The sequence below is a fragment of the Culex quinquefasciatus genome, chromosome 3 (genome assembly GCF_015732765.1).
Source record: "Culex quinquefasciatus strain JHB chromosome 3, VPISU_Cqui_1.0_pri_paternal, whole genome shotgun sequence".
Lineage (NCBI taxonomy): Eukaryota > Metazoa > Arthropoda > Insecta > Diptera > Culicidae > Culex > Culex quinquefasciatus.
This window is the reverse complement of record NC_051863.1, coordinates 68,091,101-68,114,849: the sequence shown is the minus strand read 5'-3', so window position 1 is coordinate 68,114,849 and position 23,749 is coordinate 68,091,101. Positions and strand designations below refer to the sequence as shown.

At 38.0% G+C, this 23,749-nt stretch overlaps 1 protein-coding gene across 1 annotated transcript in view; it reads right to left on the bottom strand.

The window, feature by feature from the left end:
* The window catches only part of LOC6051290 (neuropeptide SIFamide receptor), a 358,514-nt gene extending 343,526 nt beyond the window's left edge, over positions 1-14,988 (bottom strand). Inside the window, exon 1 of the mRNA XM_038265058.1 lies at positions 14,020-14,988. Coding sequence (XP_038120986.1) covers positions 14,020-14,178 — 159 coding nt within the window. The 5' untranslated portion in view covers positions 14,179-14,988. The remainder of the gene's footprint in view (positions 1-14,019) is intronic.
* Between the last annotated feature and the right edge of the window lie 8,761 nt (positions 14,989-23,749).

Below are 23,749 nucleotides of genomic sequence, written 5' to 3'. Positions count from 1 at the left end.
AAAGTTGCTAATTTGATTGAAAAAGTGCCATTTAGAATGAATTAAAATATGTTTTTTACATTTTGTCATATTAGGGGTAAAAAGATATTCGCCTACTTGATACAGCATTTGACGTATAGATCACAAGGTAAATCAAATCCCACTTTTTTTCAAAAATGTTTTATTTAACTATTTTTCAAAATAAAATTAACGACTCAAATACTTCAAAGTTACGTGGAATTTTCCGAGGATTCCGAATATGTAAAAATTGAGCTCAAAAAGTGTCATCTTCTTGGGCTTCAGGGAAAAAGTCAACGTTGTAAAATGTTTGTTATAGAAAAATCGAAAATCTATGAGAAAAAACTGCGATTGGCCAAAAAGTTAATACCGTAGGCTGATAGTCCATGAAATTACCTATCTTTTGACCTATGGGAGTAAGTAACAAAAAGTGAAATTAAAAATCACCAAAAAATAATTTACAGTGTATCATTTCTTTTCAGTGTAGTGCTTATCCACCCAAGAAACATTTTAGGCTTTATCAAAGCTGTCACAACCGCAATAAAACCTATCAGCCAAAACCAACATTAAAACCACTAAGTCGTAACAGCCTCCCCAAAACCTTGATAAACCTCTGTTAAAACCCAAAAGGACCTCCGCAAAAGGTTGTCACGGCCTATTTATAAAACCTACTTAGGAGCTCAAGGCTTTACAACTGAATCCTAACAACATCCTCAAAGCCTTGATAAAACCTTTGTTAAAACCTAGTCAGGAGTTGAGGAAAAATGACGTTTCATACGTCTTCAAACGTCTTATCACTGACGAACTGACGTGCCACCAGGAACAAATTGGTCGATCATTTTTGACCGCACACTGCTTCTTTTTCTTTCTACTGTTCTCTTGTTCGGCGATTGTCAGAATTCGAGTTTGACGTTTTGTCACATCAGCTGTTTTCTTGCTGTGAAGAATTCTGGAACAACATGTGTAAATGGCGGATAAGAGTTGGAATGGAAATGTTACGAAAAGTCTAAAAGATAGCCTAATTTGGAAGTTTAACAAAATTTCTTGCCTCATTTCACCTTAAATAATGCAAGATTAGCAAAATATTCATCGTTTTGTTCAGAATTTGCAAAAGTTTTCGGGCTTCAATATGTTTTCCCCCATTTTCATTTGTTGTTCCTGAAAGTTTCTCAGCAAGTGCAGCTGCGCATCTGTCAAATCGTCTGTTTGACAATCGCTGATCGCTGAGGGTGAGTGAGAAGGAAGATAGGAAAGTGCGGTCAAGTTTGGATTCTGGGTGGCACGTCAGGTCAGTGGTCTTATGCCAAATAGGTTTTATTTTGGCAAAAATTAAGGCTTTGCCTTGCCAAATGATAAAATGGAGATGGTTTGCAAAAATGGCGATGATAAATAGGGTAGAGTAGTCATCAATGAGACACGGGGAACAATGATAAAATGGCTCTCACAAGTCGTAGTTTCAACCAATAAGGCTCATATTTGCGGGAAAGGTTTATCTACTGGATACACGTCTGCTATAATAGTGGCTTTGGTTATGGACGCTCCCTTGAAAAGTTATTCATAAATGTTTGATTCTGGGGTGTAAAAGTAAATTATGGACAAAAAATACCTTTTTGCAATTCCGTCGTGAAACTACTTACTTTTCCTGTCATTCTTGAACGACGAAATAGCCTACTTTTCTGTACCAAAAATAACAGAATCAAATAGCAACACTTTTCAAAATAAATGCTGAAAAGTTCTACTTTTCAGCACTCAAATGGGTGCTGAAAAGTTGAACTTTTCAGCACTTGATTCAAAAAGTAACACTTTTCAACATATTTTTGATTTAAACGATTTATTGACAAAATACATGAAAATTTGACATAAAATTTCACTCAGTGTGTGTTTTTTGGAATTGCAAAAAATTTTGTATGGAACTCGTTGCAAAACTTGATTTTTTCAGCACTCTTCGTATTTATCCAACTCGGTGAACCTCGTTGGATAAATGTACGACTCGTGCTGAAAAAATCCTCTTTTTGCAACTTGTTGCATAAACTACTATTTCGCCCGTTGGCTGCCATTTACACCAAAACTAATATTTCTTCAAATTTCTTTCGACGTTCCATAGTGATTGAGTTGGGCTACAATGTCCTTTCATTAGGATTGACCAAAATTTAGAATATACCCAGAATCCAGGGCTGTCTCATTGTTCCCCACTCATTTTAGCCCATGGGTAACAATGAGACACTTTGATTTTTCTTCATTAAACATTTCAAAATCCATGTAAATCTTTCAAAACATGAATTGGAAGTGATTTTTGGCATATTTAAAGAGTTTTAACTTCATTTAACCAAACATACAAAGTTATTTGGTATAAATATATGGATTTTACAAAATTTAAATACTTTTTAGTGTAACTTTTGTTAAGTAAAGTTTCATGTTGGCAAAATTGCTCTAAAATGTTCAAGGCAAGTCACCTGCACAGGAACAATACAAAAACATGATGTTTTACTAGAAAATGTTGATTTTCGTAAAGTGTCTCATTGTTCCTGCCAAGTGCGTCTACAATGAGACAGTTGAATAACTCTGGCTGTAGATGTCGGATCGATCTCATATATTAGTCAATGTTAGAACACACACAAAAAAAGAAAATGCAACAAAAAGCTCATTAAAACATGCTGATGCAAAATTTAGAAAAAATCCTTAAAAGTTGAAAACCAAAAGTGTCTCATTGATGACTACCCTACCCTAGTAGATATTGGAGGTACAGTCATCCCACATATTCGGAACACCCACAAATTCGGAACACTTTTGTGATAATTTGTCAATAGCATGCAGCTTTTCTCTCTACCCCACTATTTTTAGAACCTTTATTTGGACATTTTCTTGCTATTTCACTAGTAAAAGTAGTACTTTTTGGACAAAAAAAACTTCATTTCAAGTCTATTTTATCCTGAGCAGCAAAACACTGCCTCCAAATTGCTTGTTCCATGATTGCGGGATGTTATTGTGCCTCCCACAATTGTGGAACACCTGAATTTAACTGATATTTTCACAAAAAAAAGTTATCAAACCATGTTTAAAACATCACTAAGCTTGAGTTTCATCGGTTTCAGTGTGTCAAGTCATTATTTGGTAATAAATATGTACTCCTAGAGAGATCCAAAGTTTGTTTACATTCGTTAGAAAAAAGTGTTCCGAATTTGTGGATTTCAAGGGTCAACGTAATTTTTCAAAAACTTCATATAAAAGTTAAAATTTGCAGATGTTCGATACAGCATTCGAAAGATCGCAAGAAAAGCTTTCAAATGAAGGCAAATGCGAATCATTGAGTTCAATTATCAATTTGCTATGATTTTTTTGAACATTGGTCAATCTGTAAACTGTTCCGAATATGAGGGATGACTGTAATTAAAATAATTTTAAAGCTTATTTCTCGCAGTTGGTGGCTCAAATCCAGCTGCGGTTAAAATTTTATTGATAGATGTAGGGGAGATAGAGCCAAAAAATCTACTCGTTTCATAAAAATCATTATTTTGTAAACAAAGTTTTTAATGTTAAAAATATTTTGTTACAATTCTTGAAAAAAAGTGTTCAAATTATTTTTAAACATCTATTGCGATATTAATTATATCAGAAATTCAGCATAAATGAGTGTTTTCGTCTTATTTAAATCAAGTTTCTCAGTTCTCTATTTTTTTAACAAAGATGGCGGTCAATCACATTCAATTAGAACACGCGTTTAGCGCCATATTTATGCACTGCTAATTAGCCGCGTTAAAAGCTTTTTCGGGAGCTTGTGGTTTCAAGAAAGCTTTTTGCATGCCTAATGGCACATGACAGCTAAACCACCTTTGGTTTTTAAAAAAAAGCATGCGATAAAACCGTTTGACATGATATTGCCATTGGGTTTTCAAGACTCTCTTAAAACGTTCCTAAAACCTTATTGAAAGCCAGGTAGGATAAAATTCTCTTCAAAACTTCTTCAGGAGTTTGAAAGAGTACTTGAAGAGAGTTTTATCCTACCGCGGTCCAAACTGCTATGCTGTAGCTATCTTGAATAGCTCTTGTAGAACTCCTGGAAAAAATGTTACTTGGGTTTATTGTCACAAGGTTTTATGCCTCGGACTTAATTAGCTTTTGCTTATCGGTTGCGGTGAATGCCCAAATAAAACTATTAAGCAATCAAGATGCTACCATAAAACCTTAATAAAATTAGTTGGTGGCTAGTCGGTTTAGAAATGTTACTTGGGCATACCTACAACTTTGCAGAAGACAACAAATCGATCTACAAATTCCTTCAAAAGATACATTTTTTCAAATTTTCATATATTATTTTTGTATGGACAGATGCCAAATTTATATGAAATAGTATATAAACAAACTAATGATGCAAAATGGCTTCATAAGGCATACCGAAGGCACCAAAAAAGTTTCAGCAGGATTGAAAAATACAAAAAGACCGATTTCGTAGAGAATTGCTCATATCAATGCAAAAACAAAAATATATTTCCAAAGTTTTAAGCTGTGAAAATTAAAAATTAAGAAAAACCTTTTTTTTTAATACATTGATGGCCCGTACTTTGCTTTACAATCTCTAGCAAACCGATTACATTTGACACATGCCCGTCTGCCGTTTCAAGCACCTTCTCAACCTTCATTTTTTCGATTCATATTTCGATTCCAATCAATCACGGTGATCGACCGGCGCCGCGGTGCCATCGAGCCGGGGCCGAATATAATTAAAGAACATTTTCACTCCACTTCCACGAAACGTTATGATTACGTTTGTGTTTGTTCTTTCAAATTGCCATTTTCCGGCTTCAACGTAAAGCTCATTTTCCATTCCGGCGGGCGGGTCATGGCAAATCAAAAGGCTTCGTACTTTTATTTTTACTTATTTTTTTTTCTTTTGAATTGTTTCGAATTATAGAGTGACTATAATTGAATATATTTTAATGACTTTTCCAAAGTTCAAATGACAAAAATGGGTTTATTTTCCGCGAAAAAAGTCCTAATTAAAACCTTTTACGGTTGGATTAAGAGGTCGATGTTGATAAACAAAGTTAAAATTTAACAAACTGTCACTTTTGAGACTACGACAAGCCATCACCCCGACACAGTAAATTCAAGTAGCAGTTTCACTCTATAAAATGACTTCAACCAAAAATGTCATCGTACAGATTACTTGGAATGGAAAAATCTACCCCCCAACACAGCTGTGGGGGCTCTCAAGAATGCTACTGCTCTGGGACTGGATGATGATGTTGACCGTTGAAAGAAACGGTGGCAGCATGTGCGGAAACCAGGCCAGGCCAAACTCTTTAGAAATGCACCTGTGTACCGTGTAATTTTGCCCACACAGACGCAACCACCATTCCAATGGCAACGAACGGTATTGCAGCTGTAACACAGTGGTGTCCTGGTGCTTTGTGGGTAAAATTTTGACGGAAACTATACTTTCCCATCATTTCAGTGCCGGCCAACTAAACCACTCTTCTCTGTTGCGCTTAGTAGTTGGCAAAATCAATTTGCTAAATTTACTGTAGTTTTTCTACGGCCAACTCTGAATATATACTGTTCGAATTCCGATTTTTACTTACAAAGTGACAACGAAACGCTTTTTCACGACTTTCAGAACTCATTTTGCTCTTGATAGTAACTACAAAAGCATTTTTATTTTAATTGATAAAGGTATTTTTTCAACATTAAGAAAACGAGTTGTTTTATCTTGTTTAACTTTCTTTTAATCCAAACACTTGCAAAAAAAATAAAATAAAAAAAACTTCTTTTTTATATTTTCCTCCAAGTAATCTACACTACTCCTCTGGTAAGATCCCATTCATCATAAATGCAAATCCACCACCTCCTCCTTCAATCGCATCAGGAGCAGAGACGCAAAGAGGGTCGCCAAGGAAAATGGGCCAAAGAAAGCACCGGAGTCCATTCCAGCCAGGACCTGCTGCAAGCCATCACAAACCCCGAGGAGGAAAGCCACACAGTCACGGTCGTCGTATGAATACTGGCTGGCTGGTTACAACCCGACCGACCATCATACACACTATTCCAATCAAACATTTGTCCATTCAAGGTGTGCAAGGCATACATTAAATGCGGTACAGCACATTCATCAAATGCACCTTTTCACTCCCACTGCTCTCAAAATCATACTAACAGAGGCACACAACTACAAAACACAACACGACGCCTGGTTGCCAGACAGTTGAAATCCTGGTATTTATCCATAGATCGAATGTTATTTTTTCTCATTTTATGTTGTTTTAAATACTTTTGAGTAATTCTCATATCTTTGACAGTAAAAAATTTCACGAATTTCACAAAGTGAATTTTTTTAATGACAGTTTCAAATAATTCAAATTGACCGTTAAATTTTTGATTGATACGAATCACAGAAGATTTGCATCTGTCTATCTATGACCGATTATGATTATGAAGCCAATGTTGTGCCACACACAATGCCGGGTTCGAACGAGTGGTTCGTCCTGTTGGTTGCACGGAACCGGCGAAGCACAACGCAAAAGCCTTCGTCTTAGCACTGGCATTGTGTTAGGATACACTCCAGCTGCGGATTAGGGAGACGATGGAATTCTCGGGAAACTGCTGCTCTGCGCGGCCGACTCACTAATTTGTCCGTCCAGCGACATTTTGCACCAGGATGCAACTTTAGAGGAGTGAAATTCGTCCAAATTGCTTGTTTACGATTTGAACGGTGTTGTATTCGATGATGTAGGTGCTTGGCGTTGAAATATCGTCGCCGTCGTGCTAACTTGTCGTACGTGCATTTTGGGCCAAAATTGAGTTAAGAACGTCATGTTGTGCAGCTCACAATGCAACACCTTTTGACCTTAACAGATCCCCAAAATTCGATTTCAATCCTGATATATTCAACGAAATCCGAAAAAACTCCGTGCATTTTTGTCACTTTACACATGAAAGTAGTTTCAATCTGGTCGTGCTATCTTGTCACTCCCTGACAATTGCTGTAAGTGCGACAACTGGCCAAAGGGATTTCAGGTCAGAACGCGTTTGACGCACGTACAAGTTAGACTACCGTAAACATTTGTAATTATAACTCGGGACTCCAGCCGCCAACTTCAACCAAACTTCGGGTCATTGCACAGAATGGTCAGCCAAAACAAAACGTGCACACCAAATTTTGGATTGCCATTTCAGTAAAATAATTTACTGAATGCGATTCAGTAATCATCACTTTTGCTGAAATTCGGTAATGAACAAAAACATTGCTGAAAAGTCAGTAACTGCATATCTGTCAAACTGAAATGTCACTTACATATGTCTTATTGTTTGGATGCTGCCGAGAGAAAAACCTCTTTCAAACATGTTGCAACACATGTGTTTTTTTTTTATTTTGTATTGTGATCTTTAGAAACCAAGGTAAAAAAATGGTAATAATAAATGCCTCGATGCTAACCACCAGTTTTTTAGGTTTGGACGATTGATGAAATAAATGTATAATTAGCAGTACTGGAAACATTTTCAATGACAAGCAAAATCAAATTTTGATAACTGAAATACCAGCAACGATTGCTGAATCTTCAGCAAATGAACTGTCAAGAAAATTACTGAATTTTCGGCAAAATAATTTGACATTTCTTTTGCCGAAATTTTAGTTGTTGTCAATTTACTGAAATTTCAGTAAATCATCTGAGCAGTTCTATACGAAATTGGTATTTTTTCTTTAATTTTATTTTTTGTATTTTTTAATCCGGCTGAAACATTTTTGGTGCCTTCGGTATGCCCAAAAAAAGCCATTTTGCATCATTAGTTTGTCCATATAATTTTCCATACAAATTTGGCAGCTGTCCATACAAAAATGATATGTGAAAATTCAAAAATCTGTATCTTTTGAAGGAATTTTTTGATCGATTTGGTGTCTTCGGCAAAGTTGTAGGTATGGATATGGACTACACTGAAAAAAATGATAAAAAAAATGGGTGATTTTTTTTATTTAACTTTTTGTCACTAAAACTTGATTTGCAAAAAAACACTATTTCTTTTTTTTCATTTTTTTATATGTTTTAGAGGACATCAAATGCCAACTTTTCAGAAATTTCCAGAATGGGCAAAAAATCTTTGACCGAGTTATGATTTTTTGAATCAATACATTTTTTTTCAAAAAATCGAACTATTGATCGCAAAAATTTTTCAATTTCATTTTTTGATGTAAAATTGAAATTGCAATCAAAAAGTACTTCACTGAAATTTTGATAAAAGGCACCGTTTTCAAGTTATAGCCATTTTTATGTAACTTTTTTCAAAATAGTCGCAGTTAATGAATTTTTAAAAATAGTGTTCATGTTTGCCCACTTTTGAAAAAAATATTTTTGAATAGCTGAGAAAATTCTCTATATTTTGCTTTTTCGGACTTTGTTGATACGACCCTTAGTTGCTGAGATATTGCCATGCAAAGGTTTAAAAACAAGAAAATTTATGTTTTGTAAGTCTCACCCAAACAACCCACCATTTTCTAATGTTGATATCTCAGCAACTAATGGTCCGATTTACAATGTTAAAATATGAAACATTCGTGAAATTTTTCGATCTTTTCGAAAAAAATATAAAAAAAAATAAAACAAGAGTAACATTTCAAAAAGAACAAACATTCAATATTACGCTGTTTAAATATGTTAGTCTGGATTTAAAATTTTTGAAAATATTTTTTTCGAAAAGATCGGAAAATTTTTACCTATGTTTCATACTTTAACATTATGAATCGGGCAATAAGTTGCTGGGATGCTTCTTTGGGCATACCGAAGGCACCAGAAAGTTTCAGCCGGATTAAAAAATACAGAAAAAATCAAATGACCGAAATCTCAGAGAATTGCTCATCTGTTAAAGTGACAAATATCAGTTAACTGAGAATTCAGTAAAATCTAAATTACTGAATCGTTTACTGAAATTTCAGTAGATGAAAATTCAGTAAAGCTTTACAGAATTTCAGTAAAAAAATTTGGTGTGTGCTTGTTATTGTTTACATTGCTTGCTTTCGTTTTTGTTTCTTCAAGGTCGGAACGTCGAAATGGCGGGTGCGCCAAGATAGCACGACAACGTCGATATGTTTTACAAAACGAAATCGCTTTACAACAATCAATCTATTCAGGCAAATAAAAAAAAATTATCCTGATTTTTTTCACAGATAATGCCATTGAAAAAAACGGAATCGACGTAACACCTTATAATGTGGCCCTCTTAAACCTTGCGGTTTCATCAACGGTTCCACAGCTGTGTATCGTTCTTTTTGCGACAAGACTCCGCCTCCCGGGTCTCATAAGTGTGAAGGTATGGCACGGGGAGAGGGCACCGAATACCTATATTTACACTTAGAATTTTTTGCGTCCGCCTCGGGATTCGAACCAGCGACCTCTGGATTGTGAGTCCAGTGCGCGGTCCAATTGATCCACACAGGCAGACATGCCATTGAAGAGGAGCTACAAAAGTGTTTAATTTCGAACGCCTCAACCAACTTTTTTCGTTTTTTTTTTCGATGAAAAAACACGTTTATTTCGGAATTCTGAGTACGCCATCAAATCGGGCATTTTACATAAAAGTCCCTTTGACACCAAATTTCAAAATATCATATTTTAACATTGAAAATCAGACTATTAGTTGCAGAGATATCGACATTAGAAAACAGTGGGTTATTTGGGTGAGATTTTGAAAACATCAATTGCATTCCAATATCTCAGCAACTATGGGTCGTATCAACAAAGTTCAAAAAAGCAAAATATGGAAAATTTCTCAGCTTTTCAAAAATATGTTTTATCAAAGTTGCGCACATGGGCACAAATTAAAAAAAAAATGAATAACTGCGACTATTTCCAAACAAGTTACCTAAAAATCGCTATAACTTGAAAACGGTACACTTTATCAAAATTTCAGTGAAGTACTTTTTAATTGCAAATTTGATTTTACATCGAAAAATAAAGTTGAAATTTTTTTCCGACTGTTATTTCGATTTTTTGAAAAAAAATCAGTATTGATTCCAAAAATCATAACTCGGTCATAGATTTTTTTTTGCCCGTTCGTGAGCGCAGAAGGCATCGACAAAAAGTTACTACACCCCGGATATGTTCCGAGATCACCAGTGCGAACCCGTTCAGGTACTTCCGGTGCCACGACCAGTGGCTGGAACGAGTTCCAGATGCTGAGCAACGACGAAGAAAATAACAACAACAACAACACCGACGGTAGCAGCACTACCGACGACGATGACTACGACGATGGACGTGCACGCTAAAAAGTGTCAACGTCAAAAAAGAACAACTCTCCACCGGAACGAAGACCACCTCCAATTTTTGTTTTGGACACGTTGGCGGACGATGTTGACGAGTTTGCTGGAAGGCCTCGGATATTGTTTGAAAATCGGTAAGACGGCAGTGCAAGTGATCACACTGAATGAAAAGAATTTCGACCTGGTGTTTGAAGAATTGAAGCGTAGCAACTTCAATTTCTACACATTCAACCCCGAGAAGCCCACTGTTAAGGTCGTCTTACAGGGTTACCAAGACCGTCCAGTTTCCGATTTGAAGAAGCACCTTTCGGACGCGGAATAAAACCGAGGGAGATAAAAGTCCTCTCGCGGAAGACAACAGTCACAGCTACACACACACTGTACCTGTTGTACTTCGACCTCGGCACCGTCAAGATCCAAGACCTGCGGCGGACTAAGACGCTGGACGGTTTTTCGGTAAACAGGCGGTTTTACACCAAGAACCCGACGGACGTATTGCAATGCCACGGTTGCCAGAATTTCAGCCACGGCTCACGGAACTGCAACCTCCGGCCCCGCTGCGTGAAGTGCGGTGAGTCACACCTCTCGGAGGCGTGCGCACTGCCACGAAAGGCGGACTTGGTGGACAAGGCAGAACAAACCAAGCCGCGCGTAAAGTGCGCGAACTGTGACGGCAACTATACCGGCAACCACCGCGGATGCATCGCGCGCAAGGCCTACCCCGAGGAGCAGGAAAAGAGGAAGAAGAAAGCAGCAGCGTCCCACCCTCCTCAGCGAAGTACGAGCGCAGCCGTTCCTGCAGCTGGACAGCTTACGGTTCCAGCGGAAAACTCAGCGTTCCCTCCTGGTTGGGGGCGTTCGTTCGCCAGCGTGGTTGCTGCCGGTAGTGGCAGTACGGCCCAGCAAGAAATCACCGGGGAAGATCTCTTCACCCTGCCGGAGTTCTTTGCTCTCGCGGGGGAGATGATGACGCGGTTTCGGAGCTGCCGTACATATACAAAGGATAAATAACCTGTGATCTAGATAGAAGCTTTCTCTTCATATATCCCCTTTCCTTTGCAATATCTATATGTTTTTTAATTTTTTTTTCTTACTCTTGCTAGTGCCTTGGTTAAAGAAATAATTGTTCCAAAATGGATTATGATGCAACACACAGCTGAAAGGAACTCCAAAACTCTGTTATGCACTTCAAAATAACTCATTGTATCTTAATTATTCACCAATAAAAACGAATAAAAAAAATGTCCCCTTAACCATATCAGAAAAAATACTGTTTTTTTGCAAATCAAGTCACAAAAAGTGAAATTAAAAATCAGAAACATTTTTTTATTTTTGGGAAGCTGCCAAATTTGTATGACAATTGTATGCACAAACTAATGATGCATACTGAAAGCTCCAAAAAAAATTTGGCCGGATTAAAAAATACGAAAATTAAAATTAAAGAAAAACGACAGATTTCCTAGAGAATAAATCACCAGCCTTATTTTTTTTATTGCAATTTTTTGAAGGTAGGACCAACAAGACCAACTGTTGCAGTGAATGTTATCATGTAGCTTTTATTTGTTTGAATTGCTTTTGAACACTATTATTTTTTCAATTCTTTATTCAAAGATGAATTTATTTTAAAAATCTAAAAGGGCCGAACAAAAAAATATGATGTTATATTTTTGTTTAAAGCTATTTCCTAAATTAAGTTTTTTTATATTGAGCAATTCTCTACCAAAACCAGAAATGGATTTTATTTGTATTTTTTGATTTGGCTCAAACTTTGTGAGGGCCTTCCCTAAAACCAAATAAGCTTTTTTGTGTCATTGGTTCACCTGTATAAGTCTCCATACAATGTTGGCAGCTGTCCATACAAAAATGGTATGTAAATATTCAAACAGCTGTAACTTTTGAGTGAATTTTCTGATCAATTTAGTGTCTTCGGCAAAGTTGTAGGTATTGTTGAGGACTATTGAGAAAAAAATAGGTACACGGAAAAAAGATTTGCAGATTTTTTTTATCAACATTTTTTCCACAAAAACTCAATTTCCCAAAATATGTATTTTTTTATTTTCGAGATTTTTTGATATGATTTAGGGGCCAAACATCCGCAACTTTTGAGCTATAGAGAAACATGGTCAAAAAATCTGCCACCGAGTTATGATTTTTTGAAAAAAAACAGTAATTTTTGGAAAAAATAGAAGTTTTATGCAAAAAAAAGTTTGACATTATATTTTAACGCAAAATTGAATTTGCAATCGAAAAGTACTTTACAGATTTTTGATAAAGGGCTCCGTTTTCAAGATATAGCGAAATTTTGATTTTAGCGAAATATTTGCAGTTTTTTGATTTTTCAAAAATGTGACCATGAGTGACTATTTCCAGAAATATTTTTTTTGAGAAGTTCAGAAAATTTGCTATAAAATTGTCTAAGAGGCATTGAAGATTGGACCTCGGGTTGCTGAGATAGAGCCACTTTAAGAAAAAGAAACACGAAAATTGAAGTTTTCTAAGTCTGACCAAAACAACCCACCATTTTCTAATTACGATATCAGCAACTAATGGTCCGATTTTCAATGTTAATACATGAAACATTCGTGAAATTTTCCGATCTTTTTGAAAAAAATGTTTTAAATTTTTTTTAATAAAGACTAGCATTTTAAATGGGCGTAATATTCAATGTTTGGCCCTTTTAAAATGTTAGTCTTGATTTTAAAATTTTCAAAAAAAATGAAATTTTCGCGGTGAAAACTTAAAAACCTGATAAAAAATAACTGAAATCATCAGCATCACTTTTTCAACAACAAAAAGTCCTGACGGATTTTATTAGACGTACTCAAAATTTCGAAAACAAATTATTTCCCGTTACTCAACTGTCAATAAATCGTGAGAATTTAATATACTTTTCGAATCCGCAATAACCCAGATAGGTCATTTTTCATTTAGAATAAAACTTGTCATTTTCAATTACGTGTTTTTTTTTCGTAACCCTGCTTTTAAGAGTGTACCAATGTTCTACAAAGTAGTAGAGAAGAGAAAAACACAAATTTTAATCTTGAAACATAAGAGGTTTGCGTGTATTTTTACGAGTTATTAGAATTTTACTAAATGGTTTTTTGAAAGAGTGATGATTTCGACTATTTTTAACCAGTTTTTCAAAGTTTGCACCCCATAAACTATATCGTGAGCCTTTGAATTTCTTTGGAAAAGTTCAGCCAATTATGCATAAGAATGACCCTTTGGACGTTTGTTGTGACTCAAACACTGCTTGAATGTGGGAATTTTCCTAAAATAAGAAACAAACCAGATACCGCCGCTCACCACAAATATTGTTACAAGAAAATAAGCTTTTTCAATATATTATCGGGAAAATTCAACTGAATAGAACAAGTTTGTTATTGTTTACATTACGTGCTCTAGTTTACATTAATTCAAGGTCAAACAGCTAAAATTTAAAAAAAACATACCACATTCTGAAATATCTTGTTGTAACTTTTCTTCAACTCTCCAAATCGATTCGCAAGATAACAATCAACATATGATTATTTCCCTGTATTCCTGGCAACGCTGCCACTTGCATTTCCTGCTTTTGGTGAGCCCATTCGGGCGTCCAAACCTGACCACACTCATTTGCGAGCGCGCGTGCTGCCTGCTCCTCTACCTGGATGCCCCCCGTCTTCCACCTTCCCACGTGTCCCCCCTCACCTCCACCACCACCACCATCATTATTTTCGAATCAATAAACCAAGAATAATAAATGAACCTCCCTTCCCGCCAGAGGAACTGACCTGCACTCCGCCGTCCCAGCCGTCGCTGGTGTAGGCCGCCGAGGCTCCCGTGTTCGAGTTCTCCCGCCGGAACTCGGTCCCGAAATCCGTCGGATGCGGCTGCATCTTCTGGAGCTTCAGGGCCAGCCCCATCGTAAACACCTCACCGCCCAGCTCCATCGTTGCACTTTCACTCACTCGCCACCAGAAAACAAAAAAAAACTAGCTGGCAACACTGCCACGGGGCCGTTTCAATGACCTATATTTCGCACACGTCTGGTCTGGTCGTCGCAGCTAATCCGTATCCATTTTCTTCGTTTTTTGGGGGATTTATTTTTGTGGGAGGATTTTCTAACACACTTTTTACTTGAATCTTCTGGGTAACTTTAACACTTTAGACCTTAAACAGACTCGATCCTTACAGGGAACTGCAGCCGAAGCTGCTTTTCTGCCCCAGCCCTGGGATTTGCCGAGTGACCCATTTTCGGGACATGCCAAACAATCCGTTTTGGTGCACCTTAAACACTACCAATTTTCGGAGGTTATTTGTAACGATTATGCGGATATTCTGTGGTATAACTTACTGCACTGGTTAGATTTTAATGATTTTATTATTTATTTATTTATTTATTTTTTCTTTATTTGCTACAAACTTTGCTCACAATTACACTCAAAAAGGTTCTGACTTCCGGTGACCAAAAAACCCTTAAAAACTACAATTTTCCTTGTGATTTCCAGAACGCGCGCGCGATTTCCTTCCTTTCCAACAATGACAGTTGATTAGATGAAGAATTTTTGCGATGAGATTAGAAATAACCGAACGAGTTGTCACTCTCTCAGTCAGTCCGGTCTACTCCCCCTTTCCGTCCAAACCGGACTTGAACGGACTTGTGCTTTATTGTTGTTGTTCCCAGCTGCTTAGCTGCTGCTGTTGTGCTTCATTCCGATAACGGTGCCAAACTAAAATAAAACCTGATTCTGTGTGGAAAATTAAACCGTGTGTCTGCAAGAACTTTTCCGCGCGCGCTCTCCGGGAGTCCTCCTCTCTTTTCCCCAAAATGCTCCCTGCTCCCCCCCGTCGGAAAGTTGCATCGGGACGGTGCGCTCCCGGAAAAGCCTCCAAGAGTTCAATGCATCGGGACCGTCGAACTCTTCGGCTTCGACTCTCCCACACTTTTTCGCTCTCTCTCTCTCTCTCTCTCTCTCGGTGAAAATCCCTCTCTCTCTCTTCGTCTGTTGAACTCGAACCAGGAAGTCCGGAAGAAGAGTTCAACAGCCCTACAACTGCGTGCGCAATTTCGAAGAGCCACGACGGCGACGAGGAAGCTCATAACTCACTCACTCACTCGCTTCGTCGTCGTCGTCAGGTTTGGTCAGTCGGGCCTGCAAGCTCACACAGCGGAAGCATCGAGCGGATTGTAACGGGCAGGTGCACAGGTGACGACAGGTGAGATTGTAAAGGTGGCTGAAAAATGGGAACGAAAAAAACAATAAACTAAAACACTTCAAACCACACACAAAACAAGTGGCATGCTCATCATATTTTTTGACGAAGACTCTAAGTTGATCTGGAAAATGTTCAAAAGGTTTTAAAAATATCCTCACTGGGGGTAACTTTTCGTCAACGTTTTCGCTGATATGTTGAAACCGTAGCTTGCAATCTCGCAACAAGTTGCAAAAAAAAACAGATTTTTTCAGCATGAGTCGTACATTTATCTAGCGAAGTTCATCGAGTTGGATAAATACGATGAGTGCTGAAAGAATCAAGCTTTGCAACGAGTTGCATACAACATTTTGTGCAATTCCGAAAAACGCTTTTTGAATGAAATTTTAAGCCTAACTTCCGTGTGTTCAGTAAATTCACCGCGAAACAAAAAAAAATGTTTAAAAAATTACTTTTCGATACTAGTGCTGAAAATTTAAACTACACTCAACCCCCGGTTGTTGGTCACTTTTTCGTTTGACACTTTTTTAGTTTGTACCCCGTTGGTTGGTCAAAGTCAAACTAAAAAGTGACGAACTGTCACTGTTTACACGGCGCTCTCGCACACTATCGAAACAAACATTTAGTAGTGTGTGTGAACTCCGTGTTAGAAGGGTGTCAAACTAAAAAGTGACCCCGTTCGTTTGACAACAGTTGGTGTCAAACCAACGGGGTTTGAGTGTATTCAGCATCCATTTCAGGGTTGAAAAAAAAGAACTTGTCAGCACTTCGTTTCCATTTCGTTATTTTTCGTAGAGAAAAGTAGGCCGTTTCGTCGCTCGAGAATGACAGGAAAAGTGAGTTGTTTCTCGACACAGGCCATCGTTATACACTCAAACCCCGATGGTTTGACACCAACTGTTGTCAAACGAACGGGGTCACTTTTTAGTTTGACACCCTTTTTACACGGAGTTAACACACACTACCAAACGTGTGTTTTGATAGTGTGCGTGAGCGCCATGTAAAAAGTGACAGTTCGTCACTTTTTAGTTTGACTTTGACCAACCAACGGGGTACACTCAACCCCCGGTGGTTGGTCACTTTTTCGTTTGACACTTTTTTAGTTTGTACCCCGTTGGTTGGTCAAAGTCAAACTAAAAAGTGACGAACTGTCACTGTTTACACGGCGCTCACGCACACTATCGAAACAAACGTTTAGTAGTGTGTGTGAACTCCGTGTAAGAAGGGTGTCAAACTAAAAAGTGACCCCGTTCGTTTGACAACAGTTGGTGTCAAACCAACGGGGTTTGAGTGTACAAACTAAAAAAGTGTCAAACGAAAAAGTGACCAACCACCGGGGGTTGAGTGTAGTATTATTTTGCAGTCATTCGTTGAAAAAAAAAGACGAAAAAAAATTGATGTACATTTTGAAGCATAGATTATTCTCTGTCAACTCACTCGAAATCGGAACAAGTTGCCCTGACCCCTTTTAGATTTGCGTTAGATGTTGATCTTAGGGGTTATCTTGATCCCCGATCACGGTTCCGAGGTCGATTTTTTGATATCTCATGACCGGTGGACCGTTGGGGCGGTACGACCCCTTCCATTTTTGAAAATGCGAAAATGGCGTGTTTTTCAATAAATCAGTAACAACTTTTCAAAAGGGCGATACCCGCAGAGCATGAGCATGAGCATGAGCATGAGAGACCACCCATGGTTGTCCTTCTCCGTTGCTGAACAGGACCATAATATCCCATCAGCACAACCGGTCACACGCTTCAACGATCAAATGATGTTTCCCTTATCAACAGCATGCATGAATGCGCTGAAAAGATAAAACATCACGATCATCAAAACTAGAGCCGGTGCGAATAAGAAACAGTCGTTGGCCACCAACGGCGCCCGCCATGTCAGTTTGTAGATCTCGAGGGAATGGGACGGGAATGTTAGTTAGCACAGGCTGCTACCAAGGGTGGGTTCTATACGATATCCACACCCCCGCGTGTGCCGGAAAACTACTTCTACATGGGATTTTGTTAGTGGGTAAGGGTAATGGCCAGGATTCAACATAGAGGATGATGATGCGACCCAATAATCAATAAATTTTGTTTAATGGTGTGATGTATTATGCATTCTCAAGGCAAACAGTCGGAGTATGCGGATGAGACTATTCCCGGTTATTTGGTGTTGAGTTTAGCATAAATGATTTAATCTTAGACAGCCGGCTGTGGAAAGATAAAACCAACTAAAATGCGAAAACGCGAAACCGCCCGGATCGAAATACACGCACAATCGGTGGGACAACAAAGACGGAAACGGCAACGAAAATCCTGCGCGAGGACCGCGACGCACACCGTTCAAATTCTCCAACTCAACTGTCAAACAACCCGAAACCGCCCGGATCGAAATACACACACAATCGGGGGGACAACAAAAACGGAAACGGCAACGAAAATCCTGCGCGAGGACCGCGACGCACACCGTTCAAATTCTCCAACTCAACTGTCAAACATCCCGAAACCGCCCGGATCGAAATACACACACAATCGGGGGGACAACAAAGACGGAAACGGCAACGAAAATCCTGCGCGAGGACCGCGACGCACACCGTTCAAATTCTCCAACTCAACTGTCAAACAACCCGAAACCGCCCGGATCGAAATACACACACAATCGGGGGGACAACAAAGACGGAAACGGCAACGAATATCCTGCGCGAGGACCGCGACGCACACCGTTCAAATTCTCCAACTCAACTGTCAAACAACCCGAAACCGCCCGGATCGAAATACACACACAATCGGGGGGACAACAAAGACGGAAACGGCAACGAATATCCTGCGCGAGGACCGCGACGCACACCGTTCAAATTCTCCAACTCAACTGTCAAACAACCCGAAACCGCCCGGATCGAAATACACACACAATCGGGGGGACAACAAAGACGGAAACGGCAACGAAAATCCTGCGCGAGGACCGCGACGCACACCGTTCAAATTCTCCAACTCAACTGTCAAACATCCCGAAACCGCCCGGATCGAAATACACACACAATCGGGGGGACAACAAAGACGGAAACGGCAACGAATATCCTGCGCGAGGACCGCGACGCACACCGTTCAAATTCTCCAACTCAACTGTCAAACAACCCGAAACCGCCCGGATCGAAATACACACACAATCGGGGGGACAACAAAGACGGAAACGGCAACGAAAATCCTGCGCGAGGACCGCGACGCACACCGTTCAAATTCTCCAACTCAACTGTCAAACAACCCGAAACCGCCCGGATCGAAATACACACACAATCGGGGGGACAACAAAGACGGAAACGGCAACGAAAATCCTGCGCGAGGACCGCGACGCACACCGTTCAAATTCTCCAACTCAACTGTCAAACAACCCGAAACCGCCCGGATCGAAATACACACACAATCGGGGGGACAACAAAGACGGAAACGGCAACGAAAATCCTGCGCGAGGACCGCGACGCACACCGTTCAAATTCTCCAACTCAACTGTCAAACATCCCGAAACCGCCCGGATCGAAATACACACACAATCGGGGGGACAACAAAGACGGAAACGGCAACGAAAATCCTGCGCGAGGACCGCGACGCACACCGTTCAAATTCTCCAACTCAACTCGAAAAAAGGGCGATACCCGCAGATGTAAACAAACTGGGTTTTCGTCAGAATCATGTAAAGCGAACAAAACTGGTTCTAAAACACCCTCCAACATCTCAAAATTTCGAAAATACGTAGTTTTACAAACAAAAAAACAAAAGGGCTAATAAACAACATCAATAATACAACCCAAATAGTGTTTCCGCCCTTGTGTTTTCACCCAACCACGAGGGGCGAATGTAGTGTTTGCTGCAAGTTCCAACGCATATTTAGAAACACTAAATTTTCGTTGTAATTTAGTAAATTTTAACCTGACAATCCTCAAAATAGATCAAAATGTATGTTTCTGATGTCTCTGACTACAATTCCACAACAAACACAGATTTGTATGATCACAAATACAGAACATTTTAATTCAATTATTGTAGTATCGGATCTGGTCTGGTTTCACAATCTAGACATGAAGGTCCAGTGCGGGGCAGAATGGTTACGCTGTCCGCTTTGTAAGCGGATGATTCTGGGTTCGATTCCCATCTGCTCCAACCTTCCATCGGATGAGGAAGTAAAATGTCGGTCCCGGCCTTGGTTGTTAGTCATTCCAGGTGTAGGAGTCGTCTCCATGCCATAAATACAAACAACACACCAAACCAAGCCTACTCCGGTGGAATCGCTGGCGGCGGTTGGACTCTCAATCCGAAGGTCGTCAGTTCAAACACTGGGGTGGAAGGTTCCTTGGAGTAGAAAGAGGTTTGGGTGCTCTCCCCATTCAAGCCTTCGGACTCCTAGGTTCCAGCAGAAACTTGCAATAGAGACCACAAAAGACCCGGGGGTCGTTAATGTGGATGGTTTGATTTTTTTTTTTTTTTTTTTTTTTTTGACATGAAGGTCCATAATTTATCGGTTCTTGGGACATCCGGGGATTCTGGGTCGAACAGTTGCTGGACAAAAAGTTAGTGTAGGGAATGCCGTACAAAATCATCGCCTCCGTAACCATTGAAGCTATGCAAAGATTGAGAAGGCAGGATGGTGTCGCACTGTCTCCCACTTCCGGCGGGGACACCCTAAGGAACGTCACTTCAATATAGACCACATCCTCAAACCAACTTGCTACTTACTGTGTATCATAGCCGTGATCCTTGCTCAACGATTCTTAGGCTGAATCGGACTCCTTCTGAAGGCTTTCTAGACCCATTTTTTTATCACTGAGGTTGCAAACATCACTGTATCACTGACTGTAACGCTCCACAATGATAAAATAGTTGTTCAACCACTTTTTTCCTTGAAAACCCGAAAATTAAAAAAAACACGCACACAAAAGGGCGAACCGGTTGTTTACATCTGCTTTGCGGCGTAACCTGACGGGCGATACCGTTGTTTTGGTTGGGTGGGTGGCGAATGCGGTGGGGCGAAAATGTAGGCACACTCTTCAAAAAGGCGTAATTTCTTTTTCTCAATTTTTAATATCAAAAACACCTTAATTAATTTCAAATTGCTCTCTATGATGAAATTATTGCTATTTTTTATTACGTTTTGACAAAATTGATGGTTTTCATGCTTTTTTGTGAAAATAGGAATTGGTCGAAATTGCAAAATTTTGAATGTTAATTTTCCCGAAACGGCAGGATTGTAGGTTTCGCCCTTTTGAAATGTTGTTACTGAATTAACCGGACCCTTCAGATAAATCTAATGAAAAAAATGGATTTTTTTTTTTATAAAAGCGCGCACCCAACAACTCGCCGGGCACGCTGTCCAGAAAATGATTTTCGTAATGATAATATCACATTATAGACAAAATTACATTAAACATGATCATACTAATTGAAGAGACATCAACATTGTGCCATCTCTGAAACAAACTTTAAAATAAAATAATTGGTTTTAAATAAAATCGACAAAAATCCTTATTTTACACAAAGTCCTGACCCTTTAGAATAAATCTAATGATGGGAATGGATTCAGCAGGCAAAATTATTATTATATTATTATTTTTTTCGAAGAGATCGAAAAGTTTCACGAATGTTTCATGTTTTGACATTGTAAACCGGACAATTAGTTGCTGAGATATCGACAATAGAGCAGTTCTCTCAGATTTCAGTCATTCAGTGCCTTGGGTATGCCCAAAGAAGCCATTTTGCATCATTAGTTTGTCCATATAATTTTCCATACAAATTTGGCAGCTGTCCATACAAAATGTTGTATGAAAATTCAAAAATCTGTATCTTTTGAAGGAATTTTATGATCGATTTGGTGTTTTCGGCAAAGTTGTAGGTATGGATATGGACTACACTGAAAAAATATGATACACGGTAAAAAAAATTTTGGTGATTTTTTATTTAACTTTTTGTCACTAAAACTTGATTTGCAAAAAAACACTATTTTTTTATTTTTTGATATGTTTTAGAGGACATCAAATGCCAACTTTTCAGAAATTTCCAGGTTGTCAAAATAATCTTTAAGCGAGTTATGATTTTTTTCATCAATACAGATTTTTCAAAAAATCGAAATATTGGTCACAAAAATTTTTCAAATTCATTTTTCGATGTAAAATCAAATTTGCAATCAAAAAGTACTTTAGTGAAATTTTGATAAAGTGCACCGTTTTCAAGTTAAATCCAGTTTTAGGTGACTTTTTTGAAAATAGTCGCAGTTTTTCAATTTTTAAAATTAGTGCACATGTTTGCCCACCTTTGAAAAAAATAATTTTGAAAAGCTGTGAATATTTTGCTTTTTTGAACATTGTTGATACGGCCCTTAGTTGCTGAGATATTGCCATGCAAGTGTTTAAAAACAGGAAAATTGATGTTTTCTAAGTCTCACCCAAACAACCCACCATTTTCTAATGTCGATATCTCAGCAATGAATGGTCCGATTTACAATGTTAAAATATGAAACATTCTTGAAATTTTCCAATCTCTTCGAAAAAAATATTGAATAATAATATTGAATGTTTGTCCCTTTTGTAATGTTTGTCTTGATTTAAAACTTTTGAAAATATGTTTTTCGAAAAGATCGGAAAATTTCACGAATGTTTCATATTTTAACATTGAAAATTGGACCATTAGTTGCTGAGATATCGACATTAGAAAATGGTGGGTTGTTTGGTATCATTTTTTTTCAGTGTAGCCCTTATCCATACCTACAACTTTGCCCAAGACACCAAATCGATCAATTAAAACCTTCAAATGAAACAGATTTTTGAATTTTCATACATCATTTTAGTACGGACAGCTGCCAAATTTGTATGGAAAATTATATGGACAAACTAATGATGCAAAATAGCTTCTTTGGGCATACCGAAGGCACCAAAAAAGTTTCAGCCGGATTAAAAAAACAAAAATTAAAATTAAAGCAAAACACCGATTCCGTAAAGAACTGCTCTTGTTTGATATGTTTTTTTAGGAAATCAACTTTTCAGAAATTTCCAAAATGTGAAAAAATCATTGACCGAACTATATTTTTTTAATCAATGCTGAATTTTTCAAAAAAATGAAATATTGTTCGCAAAAATTTTCAACTTCATTTTTCTATGTAAAATTGAATTTGTAATCAAAAAGTACTTTAGTGAATTTTTGATAAAGTTCATCTTTTTCAAGTTATAGACATACAGTATGTAAAAAAAGTATTTACACCCCTTGGGCACTATGCACATTTTGTGATGAAACATGTAAAAAATTTAAAGTTTGACAGGAACCTAGTACTAAGTTTTGTTCAGAAACTCATGCCAAACATTTTGCTACAAAAAGCTCATGAAAAGATGATTTCTATAAAAAGTTATATAACAAATACTATTACGAATATAAAAAAGGTGCAAAAAAAAGTTTGTACACCTTTCGAAAAATTAACATAAATAATGTTATTTGTTGACAAATCACCATAAATCCAGTCTCCCAACTCCAAATAGGCATCCTTGACTGATTAAAAGAAGAATTTGGATTGAATATAAAGTTTACTAACTACTTAGTATAAAAGTTTATATAACTCTGGAAATTCTATATAAAACTTATCTAAACCTAATTTTGCAAACTTTTAATTCAACTAAATGTCAATATATTACCATATAATTGCTAAATAAACATTTTGGAGTGGGTATAACACCGTTTTGGGGGTATTTGTATCGATAGAATAGATTTTTCGTTGGAATTTCGTACCAACCCGGAATTACGTCGTAGGAAAATCCGCCTGCATCCGAACCGGTCCACGATTCACAAGTCAACCTATGTGGAATCGGAAAGGGCATAAAATTTCCGATCTTTTGATACCCAAACATCTAGGTTTTCTTTAAAACCTACGTTTTTGAATACCTGGGCAAAAAGTAAGTTTGATCCAAGAGAACAAAAATTACGAAATTCCATACATTTTTGGCAGGTTGCTCAAACGAAACCATAACAACGTTTTTGCTTAGGTATTTTAAAACGTAGGTTTTAAAGAAAACCTAGATGTATGGGTATCAAAGATCGGAAATTTTATGCCCTTCCGATTCCACATAGGTTGACTTGTGAATCGTGGACCGGTTCGATGCAGGCGGATTTTCCTACGACGTAATTCGGGTTGGTACGAAATTTCAACGAAAATCTATTCTATCGATACAAATACCCCAAAATGGTGTTATACCCACTCCAAAATGTTTATTTAGCAATTATATGGTAATATATTGACATTTAGTTGAATTAAAAGTTTGCAAAATTAGGTTTAGATAAGTTT